At 29.8% G+C, this 23905-nt stretch overlaps 1 protein-coding gene across 2 annotated transcripts in view; it reads left to right on the forward strand.

The window, feature by feature from the left end:
- LOC129969385 (SCY1-like protein 2) overlaps positions 1-23559 on the forward strand; it is a 488897-nt gene extending 465338 nt beyond the window's left edge. For both annotated transcript variants that reach the window (XM_056083944.1, XM_056083946.1), the window contains exons 16-18: positions 19700-19911; positions 20446-20610; positions 23282-23559. In XM_056083944.1, the coding sequence (XP_055939919.1) occupies positions 19700-19911; positions 20446-20610; positions 23282-23311 (407 nt within the window). In that variant the 3' untranslated portion in view covers positions 23312-23559. The remainder of the gene's footprint in view (positions 1-19699; positions 19912-20445; positions 20611-23281) is intronic.
- Positions 23560-23905: the final 346 nt, after the last annotated feature.

The following is a 23905-nucleotide window of genomic DNA, read 5'->3' on the forward strand; positions in this document are numbered from 1 at the left end:
TCAAAATATAGTTCTTGATAAAATTAATTTTAATCAAAGGGCCGGGATAGCCTGGTTGGTAGAGTGTTGGATTCGCGTGCTTTAGGTTGCGAGTTCAAACCCCGCCGGCAGAAGATTCTCCACGTGCTTGGGGGCTGATGCGCGTATAAATCTGTCGTGGTCACAAAGTCATCTATGTCGAGAGTAATACCACTGGGGTACTGGATCAGGGGTGATCGTTCTCTGATTCAGGTCTAAATTACGATCTGTGGATGAATGAATAAAATGCGTGAATGAAGTCCGCCCTAAAAAGGATTGTGACGTGCATGTAGATAATCGTTCTCTTGGCCCTAGATGGCGCTACTGAGAAAACAAGAGACGCTCCTCCATCGGCTTAAAATCGCTGTCTTTGTAAAAGAGGGTTTGTTCATGGCAAATGCCATAAGAAACAACAACAATTATGTAGCAGAACGGTAGGAAAATTAATTTTGTATTTGGTAAATAATTTTTTTTTAAAATGGAAGAGTCTAGTAGTCTGATAGCAGTTTTGAAAATTGTCTTTAAGCGAATATTCATTTTTAAAAGAAAGTCCGAATAAGTAGGGAATAAAATGATGACCAGACTAATTTTTGTTCAATTTCTTCAGTCTTAGCTCATTAAATTTGAATTTTTCGGGAAAGGGGAGGGGAAATAAAATCTCTCTTTCAAAGATTTCACCCATACATCGAATTATCGCGTCATTTGTGATTTTCTCTTCATTCTTTATTAATGGCTGAATATGCTATGTAATCTTATTTTAATACATTGATTGACGTGCTGAGTTTCTTACAATGTAATTTATATGGGCCCGCTGGTCACTGGTGACCCCACAACAGTCAAGGTGTTAAACAATATATGAGTATTCTCAGTAGCAGATTGTACTACCTACGCGTTTCAAAGTGAGGAAAGTCGCAAGTAGGCGGATTGAAAATTACTATAAGCTTAAGATTATAATATGTTACTTAACTAGGATTTATTTAATTAATTATAATAAACATTTTTATTATATATATAAATATATTTCAATATTATTATTTTAAATGGTTATGTTACATTCCATTGGATAGGTTTTTTTAAGATAATAATTTTGCATGTGTTATGTTTAAATTTAATTATTTCTTTATAATCTAACATAATATTTAGATGCTTTATTTGTATGTAAGAAAATCATTAATAATATATATATGCAAACATATTTCTGAAAAGTAGAAGGCAGGTTTGGAATAGAAGACGCTTTGGATTTTTTAATTCCCTTTAATATCCATCCTGGGAAGGCAATTTTATTTACAAGCAGAGACGCGGACAAGGACATCCACAATAGCGCGAAACAAAAGCAGAAGTAAGAAAAAGAGCGAAACAAATGATCATTAGTCTTATATAACATGGGATTTCCGTCCACTAGTCAATTCAATACACGTGTTGACCTTTGAAAAGGGCACTGAAAGTATCATTTTCACTTGATACGTAGACTGATTGCGCAGTAATTTTTACACAGCTTCAGTTGAATTATTAAGTGGAATGAGATCAGGAAACAAGAGAATATTTTACTATGGGCTAAATTAAGATAAAGCTTTGGAAATTAATTTGGTTTAAATTAAGAGTTTAAAATATCATTACATATATATATCATGGAAAAAGTTATTAAACAGAAAAAATAAATTTTCACAAAGCTTCTAAAATAAATACAAACTTACATAAATTATGTACATGTTAAATAAGTTTTAAATGCGTTGAAATGCGAAGCTTATATTGATTAGTTTCAAAATTAGAAAAAATTCTTTTTTAATATCTGATACAACTAGCTGCCTAAATCAACCACTGGATATCCTATTCTTTTAGTAAAATTCAAAAGTAAAAAAAGTACATGCATTATTTTTATAAACATAAAACGTAAACAACTTTATTATTCTAAAGCTCAAAATCTAAAATAGTCAGTAGATATAAATATTACCTCTCATTTCGCAACCTAAAAATATTAAATTTATTACTGAGTTAAACTAACATTTTTTTCAGAATCCAAAATTCTATAAGTTCTAAATGTAGAAAAGCTGTTTTCATCCATATCCCTTTCATTCCACATTTTCAATACTTTTATACTGTCTTTCTGAACTTTACACTTCCTTTAATGCAATCATTTGCCGACTGTTGGCATAATTGATAATGAAATCGATAGCTGCAGTTAGTCAATGCTGACATGCAGTAACAGGTTAATGTCAGTGATGGCTAAAGGACAGAAAATATCAACATAGACTGTTTCTTGCTTTTCTTAATTATTGGATTGATTCTTGTTTCCTGTAAATGGGAAGACTTCACGACTGAAAGAAATTAACCCCATTCAAACGTGATTGTCTGTCTATTGCCTTAATAAATTATCTCTCCAATTCTAGATTAGAAGGCTGTGTGCGAAAATTAGATGAGTCAACATGTATATCCGATGCATCTCCGATATATATGAATAAGTAAGGGAAGGAATAAGTATAAACATTAAATTTACTAGATGTTACCAGAATATATCTATGCTATATATGAAATTCAATTACTGGAAATGGAAAATAACTCTTTAATTATTTTCTTAATTATTAAGGAGAAATTAAATTTAGATTCAGGTATCTTTGTTAAAAGCACGAGAAATATGTGATATACTCCGACCAGTAAAAGACGTAGAAATGCATCCAGTGCTTATATATCTTCCAAAGGGAATTTTCCTTTCCTTTAGCTGAGCAGACATTTTGGATTTTGCACGGCTACAAGTGTAGGAAATAAAAACTCATATGAGTCGGATATTAAAATTAAGTTTAAATTCAAGTGCTTAAAATATATAGTTATGAATCTTTAATATGTATCATTGTTACTGTGATTAATCAGTTATTAGTAATAACCACTGAACAGTCATATTGACCATAACACGTATACAAATACCATTATGTTCAAGCAGTGAATAGATATAAAAATGCTAATATGTAATTTATTCGTTTCTGACCTTTATCTATTGATCAAGGATCTGCCAGTAACAATAATAATATAATACCATATATTTACCCTCAACTACAATAACCTTGGCGTAAAATAGTTTATGATATTATTTCTCATAAAATTTGCTTATTATTCTATAATGAAAATCTGCGAGCACATTAACCCTTTCACTACTGAAATGTTCTAAATAGTAGTCCCAATTCTATACTGGACCGGCAGGGTTTCCGCTCAAACAAGAAATATAGGATGTAAAATGAGTTTTCATCAAAAATGTCATCTCTTTACATTCCATCATTTAAAACAAACTGATCATATAACATCAAGCAATATAGAATTTGTATGGCAGTTGGGACTGAATAATAATAAAAGAATTAATATGGGAAGTCGTAGAATAATTTTTAGATGGCAGCACTAGTATTGCTGAAAAATATATCTTATAAATATAATAATATTGTAAAAATATGCAATAATAATTTGATATTGTGCTAAAAATTTAAATTGTAGCTTATATTAGTATTTCTTCTTGTAGAAAAATAGAAATCTGAACACATTCTGCGTATCTATAGTAGTTTTTATAAAAATTATAAAATCGTTTTCGTAAGATTTGCATATCTTTAGCTATGCAAACCCCTTATACAATTAAAAGCTTAGTAAATCTTTGCTTCTTACATTAATAAAAGGGACACGAAAGTTACTTTATTCTATAGCACGTTTTCCCGGTAATAGTTCCTTCTAGTTAAATATACGTTAAGCTTTTGGAGCATTTTAAAAGATAGTTATTTAAAAGAAAAGTATACATTTACATAAAGTGTAAGGAAAGTATAAAATAATTCGCGGAAGCAGTTTTATAATAATCCCTTGGTAATGAATAGGGTCACTGTAAAATATTCCTGGAAGTTTAATTTGCAACTTTAAAAATGATTACATTAGTTAATATTTCCGCAATTTACATTTTACGTTGCAAACAAACATTAAACTCGTATTGCTTTACATCATTAACTTTGTAATATATGCTATAAGCGAAATATTTTATATTACTAATGAAAGACCAAGTGAGAGAAAACTCTTCAGATTCAAGCAAAAATGCGAGAAAACTGAGAGTACAAAATAATAATATGTTTATAAGAAATTCTAAAGTAAAACTTAACGGAACTATCAAATATTTCAGATAACACCTGATTTCTGAGAAATTTAGTTAAATTTCAGATTTGTAAGTCAAATATTAATCAACTGTTTTAGTGTTTATTGACGATAATCAATATACTTTTACCAGTTTGACAGTTATATTATTTTATCAAAATAATATAACTAGGGATTGCAATACCGGACCAGAAGTTCAATACCGGTATTCGGTATTTTTTAGATCTTAATACCGGGATACCGGTTTTAATACCGGTATTAGAAATTTTAGAAAAAGAAAGAAAACACAGGTTTTTCTTTGTTTTATTTGCCAGTTTTGTTAGAGAGTGTAAATATCACAAAAAATAATTTGTAACTTATAAATTATAACAGTATATAATCACAAAAAAAGTAAAGAAACATCTTATTTATTTAAATCACAAAAAAGTGTAAATATCACTATTCAGTCTGGGGTACTATTACAACTTTTTGAAATGTGATCTTAAAAAACATAATGCATCAATTGTACTGTCATTAAGCCTGGAAAGTAATTTTGTGTAAAAATTACCAGCTGTCGAAAACGCTCTTTCGGCATCTACGCTAGTTGGTGGTACTGTTAGCAATGAGCAATATACTTTTTCCAAGTATTAACCTCTAAATCCCTCATCTTCAAATAAATCGATTTCTCGTCGGATGGTTTTGGATATAGCTGATTTCTGTATTGTATTTTGGTTCGTTGAAATTTTCTTTATTCGTTACTAATTCTAATTTTTGTTCAAAAGACAATACCTTTTCACTATCGATAGTAGTGACGTCATAATCTTCGATAATTGAACCGAATTCTTCTGAATGTGGATAGGATTGTGGGTAAAGAATTTTAAGAAAATTTACTCTAAACTTAATCAGATTTGAATTGGTTATTTTCTTTTCTTCTTTTTCATTTTCATTTTTAAAATCATTATAATTATGTAAATACCGTAAGATATTTTCTATTTCGGTATGCCTTTCTTCTGTGCGATTTTTCAATGTAATATATAATTCTTCAGATAGTGATGTGTGCTGTTCTTTCAGTGACTGCAACATGAAATTTATTGTTGCATTTGCTGTTAATAAATTAGAATCTCTCCTACACAATGCCTCAATAGACAGTTTTATTGGAAGTAGAGCTGATTTAGTTCTGGATATTAAGTCGAATTCACTATCTGAAAAATTAATTTACAGGTTTAAGTCGATTATTGCTTTTTGGATTGGATTTCTCAGTTTCAAAAATCATTCCATCATTAGGAGTAAACTATTCTAACGTGTTTTAGAATCTAATATTAACATATATTCTGTTTTATTTTCTGTTAGTATATATTTTAGTAAAATATCCTTTTTATAGGGGAACGTTTAAATATCTTAACAATTTTTCGAACTTTATAAATTATAGGAAGTAATTCTTGATAGGTTAATATTTCATCCTCATTAGCAATATCTTCTTCAACAATTACATTGTTATTATCTTCATTGTCAATATAACTCTCACTCTCTTCAAAGTCGGAATCCGAAATTTCTATATCCACAGTATTTGTATTCTTCTGTTTTTTATTTTTTTGGTATAATACATCTATTACTCCTAATGGAATTCCATGTGCATAGCACAACTGCTGATTTGCACCAATCAACTTTCCAACTTTTTTCATAATTGTTGCTCCATCAGTCGTTAAGGATACAATATTTTCTTTCAGGGATAATCCATGTTTCGCTAATTTAGATTTAAGCAATTAATTAAGCCGTTAATTAGCTAATTAATTTCGCCCGTTATGGAGACATAAAAACAAAAACGCATACTATTTTGCTATGTTCGTGATACCTGAACATATAGTGGATAAATTTTAAAAATTTCTAGTAAATACCGAAAAACCGGTATTTAAACTTGTGAATACCGGTATTACAAAATTTTACAAATGGCTCAAAATACCGGTATTCGGTATCCCGGTATACCGGTATTGCAATCCCTAAATATAACTGTCAAAGCAAATGTGTAACATAATTTATGTTGATACAGAAATGAAGATTTTTACCAAAATAAATAAACACGCTAAGAATTTTCCTTTTAAAAAATTTTCATTAACTTCTAACTATCGAAATGTCTAAGTGGCCTATTTTATTTTGGTCTCTGTAATTTTGTAGGTTTTGGTAGAAAAGTTTCATACTGCAAAGACGCGATTACAATATGGTTCTTAAAGATCTTGATATATAACGTCACCGGTCCGACTTTATCATTTTTAAATCATTGACCTATAAGTTTATAATCTTATATGGCATATCATATTTAAAACATTTAATGTTATTTCATTTCGTTTCAAGAGTCTTGAAATACGAGTCAAATTGACTTTTGTCTCTTAAATTAATTGCTACTACACACTTGATTACTGATCTGAATATAAAAAAATGCTATATTTCGATGCGCAACGTCATTGTTGGTGAAGGGTTTAAAATATGTTAGCCTATATATTTTGGCTTGCTATTTGCCAGAGCCATACTGCAATAATTTAAGAAATTAATAGATTAACACAAAATTCATTGTTTTTCAAGCAAACCAAAACTATCGCTTAGAGGAAGATATACTTTAAATCAGAAGAGATCAAATTCGATATTACTTCAAAATATTGCTTTATACGAATAAATAAATTTTTATAAGTGGAATATATAAAGGAAATCTTTAACTATCCAGAATCAAAGTGAGACTTTTCTGGTCAATAATCCGAAATATTTCTTGATTGATGAAAAATAGCAAAGCATATAACCTTAATGAACATGGCGCTGAACAACCTATGGTGTTCAGAATCGCTTGTAATCTTCAAATAAGGGATAAATAGATTTCTATAAACTTTTCTTGATAAATTTTTGAGTCACTAATTCAGTCAAACGACGGCAGGTTCCATCAATGATAATGAAGATTGATTAGCTTCCCCGAACATTTTGCTCCAGATCTGATCATAAAAGATCAATATTTTCTGATGGTTATAAAAGTTATTTCTCTTGTGCTCAGAATACTAGTTCTGAATGAAGTGAACTATATGGGCAGAGGTTTTGCCAGTTTGATAAATAACATTACTAGCAGAGAAAAAAATTCACCACAGGGTATATCTTGAAATTCATAATAATCATATAGTAACTGTCAATGACATGGCCTTCCAGATAATGACCGTGATTAATGGTAGAATATCATGGTATGATTAAAGCTCAACTGTGTTTCATTCTTGGAGCAAAGTTAGTCATCCGATTTAATAAAAATTTTTAGCATTTAAACTAGGTTTTATGACTTTTGAACATGAGAGAAGCACTTGAGCACTTAAAATTAAAGTACTTTTGAAATGGCATTTAATTCATAGATGCCATACTTCCCTCGTTCCTTTCCTATTAGCACAAAAGGTTCAACAATATTGTGTTTTATCATTTTTTTTTGACAATTCATTCAGCATAATCGCCAACATTGGGGAGATATCGTACAATATCTTGTACTAATAGGGTTATGAATTATTTTACTAAAAATTGCTTTTATGACCTCAGCAGCCATTTTTGCAGTCAAAGATTCATAATTTTCTCAATCAAAATGGTAAGCAAGGTTCACCTGTTCTGTCACCGAGCATGCATTTCTGTTTCCTCTGTTGTTTATCAAATGCATTTTACTGATTATATTTTTGCATATTGTGCTTCGACATATATCTTAAATTTTCACAGCCTTTCTGGCAAAAGCATATATTAAAAGAGAACTAACATTCTGATTCTGTTGGAATTTCATAAACTCCGACATAGTTCCATCATGATGTCGAGATGAAAAATGATGAAATAATAAGATAAGTAAGATAAGATTCTATAGACTTTTGATTTACTAAAAATCATCAATATTACTAACAAATTTAATAATCTTTTTGCGTCGTTTATCCTTATTTTTGAACATTTCTAAATAATTGCAGTATGGTATCATACCCAACAAACATGTTTGGAAAAACTGAGACATTATTTTTTACAATTATTTACTAACTTAGGAAATTATCTTAATTCTCATCAGATAAAGAATTTTTCACAAACAAAATTTATATCTAAAAATAATTGAGTAGATTATGTACGTATTTTTAATTTTTATAAAAATGGCAGAGCATTATTTTACTAACAATCATACTGTTCAAACATATCAAATTCTTTCACCTCATGGTTTTAATATTAGTCATAATACTCTAATTAGCAAATTTTAATATCTTTACCATACATAATATATAATTCTACTTTTAAAAAGTTTAAATTTGTTTTGTATGTACTTGGCAAATTCTGAAGATAAATTACATTAGTTTAAAAAGGATTAATTTTGGAGACAGACGGGAAACACTTCATTATGTTATAAAAATATCTCAACGAAATGCGGTTTTTTCATATTTTTCATTACCTTAAAAAAGTATAAAACGTTCTATGCCTTGCATAAATTTGTTTAACAAAATTATTTTTTTACTGCTTCTGGTAAAATGCATTAACTCAGATTTCTTTCGTGGCTTTTAATAGTAAAATTATACGCGACTTGGAAGCAAAAACATAATTCTTGAGAGAGGTGTTTTTTTTTCCTTGGATAAGAAATAAAAATGTTATTTTACCTTATAATATTAACTGTAGATATTTTTGCACATTTATACAGTTTTCCCCCCTTTCTTAGAAAGATCAAATTACAATATTATTTCTGGCATAAAGGGGGAAAAATTAATATAAAAATGAATATTAATTTATTTGAAATTGAAAAATATATATTTTAAATTTTAATTTAAAATAATTTTTTTATAAGTCATGCTGTTTAAATATGTAATTCTTCATATAGCATAAATAGAAATAATGGATCTAATGGATCTTCATTTTTCATTTTTTCATTTATTTTTAAAAAGTAATGAAATACTGCAAAATAATTCGAAGCAAGATTATGGTTATTAAACTCAAATTCTGTTATTTTTAATTAAAATGTAAAGCTAATTTTTCATGCACATAAGATATGATATCCTGAAAACCTTTTATTACTTATTTTTTCAAACTTTCCTAATAATTTAGGACAAAAAAAGTTACCTAATACTCCCTTTTATCAAAATAAAGAAAAATTAATTAAAAAGTATGTTATATTACGCAAGTTATCAGGTAAAACATTAATGCTGAAAAAAAAACTTTTCAAAAAATAATTTGTTTATATTTTAATTAATTAGCGGAAATCTTTTTCTTCGTTCTAACGAAAAATAAAGACAAATATACAATGAAAGATTAAATAATTTAAGAAAAACATTTTGTTTGGGATAGAAGAATCTCGTTTGCGCCGAAAAGATAATTTGTCAGAAAAGCAAGATTGGGGAGAAATGACACTAGGGGCTCAACTTATCAGAATACAAATGAAGATAAATTTGATATAAGAATTAAATATTTATTAGCCTTTCATACTCACAAAAAGTGACATGTATAATTATTCACTGAATACAATGAACCTTTTGTACAAAAAATAAAAATATATAATTTTATAAAGAAATTTTGAATAATTTATCTGCGACTTCTTATAACATAGTTTTTTTTAATTGCCAAAATCAAGCAACATGAAATTGATGACTTTCCTAAAATAATGCTTGAACCTTTTGAATTCAAATGATTAAATTGATTTAAAAAAGCATTGAAAATGACACCTTATCTATAATTTTAAAAATCGATAAATCTTGGTTGGCGTCAAATCTGGCAATGTGGTTGATACGTTTCTCTATTATTAAAAGGCAGAAGTTTGGAATGAAGAATGCAGGACAAATTACTACCCTTATCATCTGACCACAGCTCAAATAGCATTTGTGTTATTTCAAAACGCATAAAAAAATAAAGTATAGCGATGACAGATTTAAAATGCATAACGATGGTTTTAGGAAATATACTTTCGAGTTGTGGTCTCAGAAGCAGGACCCTTTGATTCAAAAAGAGAAAACTTCTGTCATTAATTTCATTCTAGAATAATACAGAATAAAATACTTTTATTGGTGAACATAGAAATGATTCCAGTAACATTATTCAATATAATATCATTAATTTTTCGAAACTTGGCATTTAACAATTGAAAGAAAACTAATTTTTGAAATTCGAATTAGTTTTCTAAATTTATATGAAATATATTATGTAATCAGCGATTAAGCTTGCTGTCGAGAAAATACTCATTTCAATGAATTATTGAGTAGAACATTTTCATATCATTTGCATTGTTAGTTCAAAGGGCTTATCAGTATTGAATTCAGTTAATAAATACTCTCGACAAAATAATTTATCTTTTACCTAACAAAGTTTTCATTTGAATTCCACTCCGAAAATAATATTTATTTTTCTATTGTAGTCTATTGGTTTCCAGAATCACGAGTAACGCTGAAACTGGATGAGTTTTCCGATATTCATGATCTTGTAATGAATCTTGAATTGCTAGGTGAAAGCTACAAAACTGTCAAAGTAAATTCATTCATTATCATTATTCGAAATAAATGGGGAAACGTGGTAGAATCTCTCTACATGGTTCAAATTTCAGCTTCTTCCTTATACTTGTTCAAGAGAAAAAATTTCTTTAGCTCAATAATTGCCCTCCTCATTTTTTTTATACATATATATGTAACTTATACATAAAATTAAGATTTTATTAATATTCAACAATTCTTATGATTATTAATGCAATAAATTCCTTAAATTATCAATAAACAAGGGCATGTCACGCAACATCAAACAAACATAAAAATATATATAGAAATCATCAAAAATAACTATAAAACAATTTTTATAGCACACACACAGAAATATTTAAATTGTTTAAAAGGTCAAAATATGATATGTTCATAGACAAAACATTCACTAAAAATATAAAATAGAAAAGCTGTTTTAAAATTTAAAAAAAAAATTCAATTAAGTCATTGTACCTACATTTCCACACTTGTTTATCAACTCTGTATAATCTGATATGAAAATAAAATTTGGCTTGCTTCATAATATTTCTTTGTAAAATATATTGGCTGTTTTCCTTCTAGTACCGAGGCAAATAGAATTTGTTTGGATGCAACTCTAGAAAGTGCCACGTAAAGTTGTCCATGAGAAAAAATTTCTCAGCTTAAGTCAATTCCAGTAGTGTGAAACGTTTGTCTTGGGCTTTATTTATTGCCGTAGCAAAAGACAGCCTAACTGGGAACTGAACACTTTTAAAGGAAAAACGGTAAATTTGTTGGAATGAGAGGGATCTTTGGTATTAAAACTGATTCTCCAGCAGCAGAGCCAGTTAAAAGTACTGCCTCAATAAAGAATTTTTCACTTTTCATTTGTAATCGAGTGCCATTACACAGTTTCGGAGGGTTTAAACTAAGTAATAGTATAATAGGAGCACCAACTTTTAAAATTAGTTTGTGTGAAGGAAGACCAGATGTATTAAGAGAATTTAAAAATTCAATTGGAAAACGAACAGCTTCTTCGCTATCCAGAACTGTGCCCATTGAATAATAAACATGGTCTAGGGTATCGAGTAAAGATAGTACCAAGTTGTTGACTTTCCGAACAGGGTCATTTGTATGTGATAAAATTGTCCTTTCCTTAAACCAGGCAAGCCACTTATTGCGAAGCTGATTCATATCGGCATGTATATCATCTATATAAACCTTAACAATTAATTCCTGAAGACTTCTAACAAAACACAGAAATCATCAGTAATGTGGATTTTCCCATCAGTCAACATTATAGCAGTCGGACACAACAAATCCTGTCGATACTGCTACGTTCAGTGGTGACGGGGTGGTCGGCTGTACGCAAGAAGAAGTCATCATCAACATTTCCCCATTCCCAACTTTAAGCAATAAATCTGCAAACAGGGCATTCATTATCTTCTGAAGATAAAAGAACTCCATATTGGTTTTAAGTGATAATGTTGTCATTTCTCACCAAATGCAGGAACTATTGAGAGAAACATTTACTTCGTTAACTTTTGTTCTTCTAGTTACAACACGTAAGATTTAGCGAGAATCTCCAGAAAATAAAACTGTGCAGCCACTCGTAGGCGAGTTAGCACACCTGATATCACGCATCGTCCTGTCCAATGCTTCGACCGATGTTTCATGTGACATTGTTGTCTAATCCCAAACAATAAATGAACACTTTTTTAATAATTTAGCGGTGCTGCTTTGTTTGAAATATTACATACACTAATATCATTATTGCAAACTTTTAAGGGAAGTCTAAAGATGGCATGTATTGTTCTTCCTCTTACTAATAGTGTGGCTGCGATCCCAGAGCAACAGCAAGAGCAATATTTCCATCAGATCTTACTTTGGCAAGTAGCAAATTAATCAAAAATGTTTTGCTTTTGCCGCCAGGAGAAATAGTTTGCAATCCAAGGTTTCTTATACTGGATGTTATTGTGTCATAAGCCTTTTTCTGATCCATGTTGAGTCATTGTTCATTACGTGCAACGGTTTCTAACATTCGAGATTGATATAATATGATAACTCTCTTGAATATTCATTACTGCTTGGCTCTAAGTGAAAGGTATCAGGCAAAGGAAGAACAATGATAGGTATGTTTGTAAGAGCTACTACTATTTTGTTGATGGGCCGCGTGGCCTGGTGGTAAGGTCTCGGCTTCGAAACCGAAGGGTTTCAGGTTCGAGACTCGATCACACCGAAGAACCGTCGTGTAAGCGGGTCTGTGTGCCCATTAAACGTCCTGGCCAAACGTCCTCCCGTTGGTGTGACGTGGTGTAGAGAGGGGGGTGCCAGCTCAGGTGTCGTCCTCGTCATCTGACCGCGGTTCAAAATTACGAGGTCCATCCCAAAATAGCCCTAGTATTGCTTTAAAACCGGACTTAAATATAACTAAACTAATCGGTTGATTTTGATTAAAGCTTCATGATACCAGAGATTTCACCTTTTTACTCTCTAATTTATTTTAAAACTGTCTTCAATGCATAAAACAAGTATGGTAAGAAAGAGTCTTGAGATATTTGGATTCCATTATATCCCAGCTATAAATTATAATTCTATTCCCACTATAGATTTATTTTATTGTGGAAATTTAGAGAATGGTACCGGCTCGGATGTTGTCCTCCTCATATGACCATTGTCCAAAATTATAAGGTTTATCTGAAAATTATCCTTTAATACGTGATGTTATATAACTATATCAAGCTTCCACTTTTTTATTACTTTCATACGCATTTATTTATAAATTAAAAAGCAAAAAACAGACATTTTCTTAAAATGATGTTTTTGACAAACCAACAAAAAAAAATTCATCACTATGGTAATATAAGGACAATATCTCATTTGTTGATAAAATCATGAACGCCAATTTATGTATAAAAGATTTAATTGAAAGTAGACATTACCTATATCCCTGGTGAAATAAGTCGCCAAAAGCGGGTAGTTAAAAACAATATTGTACAAATGCCATTATTGCCTTTATATTCTAAACCTAGCGTAATTCTGCATAACATTTCTTGTTTAAAATAATCTTCATATGCAAATGAACTCCTTATCCCTCTTTATATATAAAGCTTTATATATGTATTTTAAAAAAAAATCCTCTGAGCTGTCAGGCGTTAGCTTAATTTATTATACTGAACCAAAATGATTAAGTTTAACTTTGAATTAAATAGTAAAATATTTTAACTAAGTGCCGGTGCAACATATTTCAATGACAAATCAAAAATGTTTATTTCCAGAATGCAGAGAAATAAGCTTTAGATTTGCGAATTCCCACTCACTTTAATGTTGAATGTGCTTCTAGGAAGCTGGAAGTTATTTAAATTTTCCTCCGAAACTTATTCGTATGAGGCGCCCACCGAACTAATCATGGAAGTTAATGACCGGTTCGCAGATTGACGTGAAACTCGGAAAATCTCTCTGTTAATATTAAAGTAATTATTTCTCGTGAAGTGTTGCGTCAACAAGTTATTGCCCCCCAAAACTTGGTGCAATCTTTGAGAAAATAATGGCACGCTTATATATTTCTCCTTCCTTGTGCTTAGATTCGTTTTCTCAAATGCAAATTATTAAAACAGAAAAGTTTTAGCATCTAAAAAGTAGCTTTAAATTCTTTAGAATACGTTATTAGTAATCAAAGTGATTTATGGAATCTAAAATATTTTTCATCTTGGATAGAATTTTACTTGGTACTCAGAAAAAAAACAGCCGAACATTTTATTTGTTAGAATATTGGAGAGCTGATTTATAACTTAAATAAAAATTCAATTGTGACATCTCATTAAAATTAACCCTTTGTGGATGTATATGTACTTTCAGCCCCCAAAGATTACTTAAACCTTTAAAGGGCCATTTTTTTCTAGTCATATCATGTTAAAATAATTTTAGGCTTAAAATTAGAATAAGAAAATGGATTCATTTAGCTTATTAGATAAATTTTATTTGATTAGTTAATTAATAATTAAGTGACAAATCAAGACACATCATTTTGTGTGAGATAAAGAACTGAAGCATCTAAGTTTCTGTCTTTCTAAAAAAATTTGTCAGAACTTATGCCAACCTACATAATTTCATAAAAAGATTGATAAATTTGGTGGGAAGCATACTTCCCACGACCTTAGAAAGGATTAACTGAAACAGTCGTGTGCCTGCTCTCAGCTACCGTCACTGTGAATTCAGTTGAGTCATCTTATTAAAATTAACGCTTTGTGGATGTATGTTTACTTTCAGCGTCCAAAAATTTTTAACAATTGCAGTCGTATGTCCGATCTCAAACAGCATCGCAAAAAACATATTGATCTGATATTAAGTCGATGAACTTCAGAGATACTTTAGAATTCGAAATCATGCTTTACAAAGTGCATCTAATTGTAATTACGCATGTTCGCTTTTTAATGTATTTTAAAAATAATATTCTTAAAGATAAAAAGAAAATTACCGAAAGAAGTGGACCATGAAATTGAAAATAGAAATAACGAATTTGCTTTTGATTCTTTGAATATTAACTTTGATATAAGAAGCTATATTCTTTTGAAGATCTTAATATAATTGAATCTGACAATGATGTAGTTCCAATAAAGCCACCTATAATACGATTAATATTTTCCAGGTAATAATAAAAAAGAAGAAAATAAGAATAGTGAGGATCTATAATTCCGATCATGCGTCTTATGTAAACTTAATACGACTGCAATTGGCTAAACTTTTTGATAGAATTAATGGAAATAATAGAAAGATTTGGCAGAAAAAAATAATTTGCTAAAAGTATGTTGATTGCTTAAAACATCTGTAATATATTTATGCAGCGAAATCTGTAATGCTCGACGGAATTAAAATATAATTTGCTTTAACCCCCCTCCCCAGCCCCTCTTTAACTGTGTTATAACCAAAAGCAAATTCTATTTTGGCATCCAGAGAATCAATCAGATTTTATTAATGTGTAAATTGACTTATTTATCTAAAGCTTAATAAAGCTAAATAAGAATAAAAATTAATAATAGGATCATACAATTCCCATTCTATTTACATTTTTTAGGCTGGGTTATAGAAAAGGTCAATGAGCTGAAGTGTGCCATTTTTATTTTATATTCATGCTGATCCATTATGTTCGGATTTCAATGCTAGTTAGGTGGCAATGCTAATATTTTTTCAGCATTATTCTTACGCTGAAAAATTCTTCCAGCAATTCTTCGTTTTGTGCTAGTGGATTACTGTTTATTTCAATTCGATTGTGGTAATTAGTTTTGAATTGAATCCGAACACTATGTATAGAGAAGATTCCATTACAAGGAAATAAATATTACCAAGAGAGAACTGCATGGGGAAAAGGCGAGAATATTAATATCTTTCGCACCTAGAACAAATTATGAAAAATATTTTCAAGGAAAATTTTTTTAATGGTAATGTAAATGAATAATATTTTTTCAATAAATGTATTACTTAGCAAATTTTGATTAGAAGCAATATACAATTAAAATACATTTCAAGACATTTTTTTTGAGGGGGGGGGATTTTATTAATATTTCCATTTACATATTGAAATAATATTATATGGCTAAGATATTATGAAATAGTCAAAAACTTTAACATATTTATATGTAATTAGATATGAATTTCTGCTTTTTTAATTGCAAGTATTATGGATTTGTCTCCTTATGCAATCTAATCATAGCATATTTATATTATGCAACACATTTTTTATTTATTGTAGTTTCCCTTTGAAGTTTAAAACACTCCATATATCGTAGTATAGATAATTTAAGTTAAATTCTAGTTTCGAAGTGAAATGCAATTCTTGTCATGTCTGTTTGAGTATCTTTTAAAAGAATGGTGCAAGTTCGATGGCGGAAAAAATTTAATTTAAAATTTTTAATATATCAATTTTAAGAAGTTTTGTGTCATGATAACATGTGATTTTATAATTATCTAATAGGTATCTTTAATTTCAAAAACTGATTTCATATTACAATATGGTTATTTACTATATTAACAATTGCAAATAGTTTCTTTAACTACATTTATAACTGGTAAATAAAATTTCATCTTCGGTTTTATGAAAAAGAATTGTTTAATAAAAGGAATCAAAATACTAAACTTATTTGCTGGTGCTACTTAGTTATAAGTGATAATTTCATAACATAAAAATGGAGTGAAACTCTAATTTTAATGAAATTTTTCAGAATTATTTAAAGCTTTTTTATGCATTTAATCTTCGTGAATTTAATTTAAAAATAGCAATGGAGTAATTTGTAAATTCTGGTTATAATTTAAGAGTTAGCTAATGTGTTACTTATTTTCAATATTGTAAAGTCTTATTATAGTGGGGGGTTTTCTATATTATATAACACAACATATTTGCAATTAATTATTAAAAAAAAATTCCAATTTTCAAAAAAAATTCCAAGTTAATTTCTTTTGAAGGAAAAATTGTTTTATCGTATCAATAATTTTTTAAGTCACTGATAATACCAGTCTGTTATTATACCTATGCATGTTGTTCCATTTTACAAAAACTGTTCGTAGAAATAAAAATATTAATTTTTCAAATAAAATGATTTTTTTATAATCTCAATTTGCAAGCTTCAATAATTATTCTAGATCCTGCAAATTTTTGCACATATTGGTAAACTATTTCCAATAAAAAGCGAAAGGTGTTCGAATTTGACAAACAGCAATAAAATGCCACATTTTTCTTCATTTTTATCATGGGTTATTTTTTACTTCATAAATAATAATAATTTTGAACAAAATAAATAAATAAAGTACCTTTTCTTGTACATGCTTTTAATTTAAATTATCTATGAAAAAATGGTTTTTAATTTAATTTTTTAAAATTTTGCTTTTATATGAAACGAAAAAAGCTAAATTTCTTTCCACGTGACTTGTTTCATCCGATGACGGAAATTAAAGAAAATACGGTAAATTATTTTCTTTTTGTACTAAATTTGGTTGTTTGGTTTATTAACAAACGAAGCATCTTTCGTTTATGAATCATATTTCTGAACAACAATTTTTTAATCCATATAATTTTTTTTAAAGTGCCGATGTTTTTTCAAGCTTATATAAATCTCAATTTTTTTTTAAGTTTGAGGATCATAAAATGTGATTAAAATAGAAATTAATACTTCCGTTTTTTTATAAAATTAAATAAATATCTTAGTAATTTTTATAATTAACAAAAAAAACATATGCTAATATTTTATTTCTTTTTCAACCTTAATTTAAATGCTGTACTTTTTAATGCAATAAAAATAATCTTCAGCTAATTAAGATCAATGTAGAGAGAATTTTTCTTTTTTTAATATAACTGCATTAGGTCGAAAATAAATCGTACACAAATTAAATTTTATTCTACCAAATGTTTCATATGATGTGCCATTTATAATTGCCTTCAGCGGAATATTTTACAATAACATTTTATATAAATATGTCATTTACATTTGAATTTTACATATTAGCATTTTATATAAATGGTTCATAAATTTTTCGTAAATGGTATCATATAAATTTCTTTTACTAGTTTACAGTTTTAATCAATATAATGTGAATAACTTATCTGAGTATGTTTTTTTCCACGAATCCAAATTATTAATAATTGTAAAAAAAAAGTGCTAACCTAAATTTGAAAATTATGAATCCAGTTTGTGTATATGATAAACTAAAATTTATGATAATACATTACAGTATAATATAAATAATTGAAAATATAATATATTGAATGCATAGATTCCAATGCAAAATATGACGTTAATTTTTCATTTATATAAAAATTAACTTTAGATGCCATTCTTATTCTAAACTTTGAAGCCATAAAATATATTTTTTTATAGTGTCTGAAGAAGACTGATGTTAAGGATACGAGGGTTCCTGTTTGAAACTCGTTTAGAATTTTTTTAAAAATAGCTTTATATGTAGATGGAGTTGAATTTAGTTAACAACCTATTTAAAAGCAATACAAGAACTATTTCGCAATAAAAATTGTTGAATTGTGGTTTAAAATGAGTAAAACAAACTTGAGCTAGCTTCATCTGTTCAAGCTTCTGCGCCCGATCAGCGGTCAAATATTTGATGCCAATTGATTTAACGCGGGGGAAAAAACTGTTTAAATGACATTTCTTTAATGGAGTTAGATTTTGAATTTGTGAACTTTCGGTCTCGAAGCCAAGACTTGGCCTTCGCAACCTGTAGAGTATGTGGAAATGCAGTTCATTAAATCCTCAAATGTTCTTCTTATGTTTGTAGAGAATGTACTGATTCTAGTGTCATCTTCATTGGTATTTGTACACTGTTTGATATATACTATATAGTATACTATATCTTCCATCCTTTGTACATTAAGATATTATTTTTATGTTTATTTGTGTTACTTCTTTCTCTATCTAATTTTCAATTCAGGCTCTTGAATCCAGAATCGATTTGTTAAATATTTTATTTTAATCAAGTGAACTGTAGTGTATACCCTAAATTACCGCCCATGTTCTGCTGATGATTGTAAGCATTTCAACAAATAAATAATGGTTCTCTGCCCTGCGACCTTCAAAGTCTTACATCCTTTTGGGTAGTCATATCACTGACTCTCCGATGCGTGCGAAGGTACACGGATAATAAATACTGAATGACTGGACCGCTGCAACAGCAACACTGGCGGGAACTGTGGTTGAGTCCAAAGGGCCATCACCGGCCACGGTACAACCCTTCTCTATAAGGAAGTACGTCCCATCATCAATGGGAAAAGCCAGACCCCCCACCTTTTCGTGTACCCTCCAGGGTGACGAGATCCAACCACCATGCCCGAAGCATTTCATCCTCATTTCGAGATGCCCCCTTTGGGGGATACCCTTTCGGATTAGCGGGTTGTCGTGGAGCAGATCACAGACCAGACCAGACCAGGCCAGTATCATATTCGAAATATGACCACATCTCAAAATTGCTTAATGCATCATAAAACAGTCCTCACATTATTCAAAATATGGTGCAAAATATAATTAAATGAACTTTCAACATTAAAATATCTAGGATCAGAGAAAAAAAGGATCGTTTCTCTTTTTATTCTATGAAAAGAAATTATTTGCCTCTTTTTTTTATTCTTTTATCTTCATTTACAGCCTCTTCTTCGCCGGACTCGAACTTGCTGACTGTCCAAGGCAATTTACCTGGGCGTCGTCACTCGGACAATACTATCCAGCCTCCACGAATACTCGTGGCTCCGGCTAGTCCGGATGGGAATCTCAAACGTGGATCCAGTGCTGGAATGCTTCCCATTAGGAGACACTCTGGTGGTCAAGACAATCGTTTTAATAGCTGGACACCCAGGGTTGTAAGTATTTCAATATATTCTTCCTAAATTCTGGTCCAAAAAATCTTATGTACGAAGTTCTTTGTACAACTATCCTTTTTATTGAAACAAATAGTGTTTTTATAGTATATGCTAAAAAGTTACCACAACAGATCTGAAACAATTTATTTCTTCATGATCATAATAATGCGAAGATTCCTTTTCAAATTAAGTGATAAAAGAAACGATTATACTCCTTAAACTTATGTTGTTTAAACTGATTAATTCGGAAAACTTATTTAATTAACCCTCTAACTCTGTAGAGGGTTAATTAAATAAGTTTTCCGAAATTAAATAAGTTAACCCTCTAACTCTGTAGAGGGTTAATTATGGGCATGTTGTTAGTTAATATTTATAGACTTATGCATTTGTATTCTTCCTTTTTTTTTTTTTTTTTTATTGATCAAAGTTCAGCCAATGAGGGCTTTCGTGCCATAAAAAACAAATTTAACTGAACTTTCAAAAATGTATCAGGAATCAATTTTGATTCACATGCTTTTCTTTAATTTCTTACAGGTCACCCCTAACTTCAACATTGAGTTTTTCACTCCTACTCGTCCTGGAGCTCGCCGCTACTCCGCTGCCGCTGTTTGCGCTACGGACCTGCAGAGGAATGCGGCTCAGATGCCAGGGGCCAACCAACAGGCTTCAGGCATCTTGCAGCAGATAGGAACCGGAATGGTAAATTATTCATTTTATAATTTCCCAAAGCCAAGAGCACACTGAGACCAGTTACTACTCCTAGTTGAAAACAACGTGAGCGTATGGTAGTCAACCTCACCAGTAAGTTAGCATATAGAGCTTATTAATGATGCACACCAGTGGCAAATTTTCGATTAGGCAATTGGGCTGAGGAAAGTGGATGTGAGAATCCTATATAATTTGAATGGGGAAATACTTATCATAGTTGCTCTTATGATTCGCTTTCATGACAGAACGGTACAGACCGAATTAGACAGATTTCAATAAGAACAAGAAAATATCAAACGTAATAATAAAATATTTTTAAAAAACATGTCTATAAGGCAATTTTTAATGAAAAATACAAATGCAATCATAAAAATGTTTAATTCATCAACACCTTATTTAATATACAGGGTGGTTATAATTAAAGTTCCACTTTGAAATGGTCATAAAAGGAAAATTACTGGACCATATGTTATCAAGCTTGGTGATAATTTAAAGGAGGTAATGGGAATTTCTTTTCTGCAAAAAACATTCAAAAACTTATTACTAAAAGTGAAATGGTGTTTTATCAATATTGTTAAGCAAAATAGGACATGAAGACACTGGTTTAAAATGTGTAAAATAAATAAAATTGTTACTGAAACGTTTTACAAAGCAAGTTCAATGTGTGTTATCTCAAAAGTACTGTTTATGTTGATAATCTAAACAATTTAGCGGAACTGAAAGATGCGATACACCGACATATGCGTAAAATTCCTCCTAATATGCTAAGAGCTACTGTTGAGAATGCAGTGATGCGATTTAACTTGCTTTCAGAAAATAGAGAAAACCACGTTGAACATGCTTTGTACACGCTTCAAAAACAATTAAACACATTTTAAACAAATGTCTTCATGTCCTATTTTGTTTAACAATATTGCATACAGTGCCGTTTCACCCCTGATGGTGAGTGTTTGAACATTTTTTTGGCGGAAAAGAAATTGGCCTCTTTTAAACTATTGCCAAGTTTAATAACATTTGGTCCAGTAGTTTTCCTTTTATGACCATTTCAAAGTGGAACTTTAATTATAACTACCCTGTATAAGTTAATTTTAGATTGAATATAGAGCATTTCAGCAAACTAACTAGTTTCAGATTCTAATATTCTTTTGAAGTTAGACCATGCAATTTCAAAACTCCTGTATTATACTCTTAACTGAACATGTGATAGTTACCTTATTTTTTCTCATTTCATTTGAAACTGATTAATCTTTATTAACTACAAGCCGCCTTTGGCGACCAGCCGGTTCGCCAATCTTAATGTTCATTAAAATTTTAATAATTAAATATTTTATGCAATTCCTACTTTAATAGGTTCTTTATCAAAATATTTTAAAACTTAAAATTTTGATAGTCATATAATTCACTCATAATATTATAAACGTCTTCAGTCATAACGAAATATGTCTCTAATTTTCTGTTAGCTCCCGTAGAGTTTATACCTTAAATTAAAGTGGAAAGGATTAATCTGCAATTAATATAATAATATTTTTTACTGAAACAAAGTATTTTTTAATAATATGATTACTGAAAACAGTCACTGAGCGTTTAAACTTTATGGGAACTAAAGAATATCTTTCTTAATTTATGTAATATTTCAAGAATTTGTCAACAAAATTTTCTCAGATGCATCATGACCAGATCGATTAATTAACAATGTTTAATTTTAAATGCACAAAACATTAAGAAAATAAACAGAATCGTTTGAAATAATCGGCCGAAAAATGTTAACCCTAGCGTCATTACAGTTGGGAAAGAAAACTGAAGCTTTACTCATTTGGCGGTGGGGAAAATGAAAAGATTTTTTTTGGCGGGAAAGTTAGTTTTTAATTAATAATTAAAAATTAAAAAAAGGGACCTCAGGTGCACATTCCCGACCTTCAAGGTATACATTTACCAAATTTGGTAGCTGTAGATCAAACGGTCTGGCCTATAGAGCACCAACACACACACATTGAGCTTTATATAAGTATAGATTGATTATGTTTAGTTTCAACTTACACACTCTTCACTATTGAATTGGAATTTAAATAGCATTAGGGAAAAAATCTTTTATCTTTCTTACTTTTAATAAAGCCATAGAAATGTAAGTTCCACTGCTATTATTTTTTCCTTTACTTCTTGCTTAAATTAAGAGATTATAACTTCAAAGGTAGTTAATTATGGCAAAAGACTAATCTGTAAAGAACTACTTAATAAAAAAAGTCATTGAAATTCCGAAAAATAATTGCTTAAAAATTGAACAAGCATTTTTCATTCCTTATTAGCAGAAGATATAGTAGAATAACTTCACGATGCTATTCGATATTCCGAATACCGTAGAATACCTTGACGTTCACTAATAGGGTTGTTGCACACGAGAATTATATGATTAAAATAATTTAATGCCAATAGATAGCTCACGCAATGATTCTTCTTCATTTCTATTATCACCCTAAATTAATTTTTTTTTAAATGTACTTTTAAGCCCTTACGAACTATTTTTGAGTCAAATATGGTTAGCTGTAAGTCTCACAGTTACTAAGAAATTTCTCTTACAAATATTTGCATTAATTTTGGAAGGTTATCATCGTGCGCATAATGTGCTTACCTGAAATGAATACCGATAATTTTTATCTTTTTTCAGCAACAACTCTTTTCTGGGAAGCAGCCATAGAACTACCGTATCAAATCGACGAAACGATACCAGCGCGCCACAACACCCACTATTCAAAAAGAGCAATTCAACAAGTAGTCATTCAGATCCCCGAAGGATATGTTGAAACCCCATCTTCACCTAACTTCATACAAGATAAAAGAATTCGAAAACTACTCTCACCTTTTTTTTCTTGCAAGACGTGGATCTTGCGTGCGACAATCTGTACAAAAGCTTGAGGAACATCCGAATGGTTTATAGGAATCTCGATATCAATGACATGTCAAAGTCAAAAATCGATTAATCGTGCATCAAGTAAGGAATTTGATATTATCGATGAATAAACGTTTTCGTACTGTGTAATGTATTAAAGTATTATATTGATTGTTTATATATATTTTCCTTCCCTATTCATACAAATTTTAAATGTGGATGTCATGAGTATATACTACTATAAACGTTTTAAAGAATTTTTACTGGTATGTGTAAAAGTTATAAGTAGATTCAATGTTTTGTGCATCAAGTGTTAGTCATCTAACCAAACTGGCTTAGTTGGAAAAAATTCTGTTAACTTTCCTTCTTTTTACTGAATGTGCTGCATGGAATCTGCTATTG

Source organism: Argiope bruennichi, chromosome 5 (assembly GCF_947563725.1).
Source record: "Argiope bruennichi chromosome 5, qqArgBrue1.1, whole genome shotgun sequence".
Taxonomy (NCBI): Eukaryota; Metazoa; Arthropoda; class Arachnida; order Araneae; family Araneidae; genus Argiope; species Argiope bruennichi.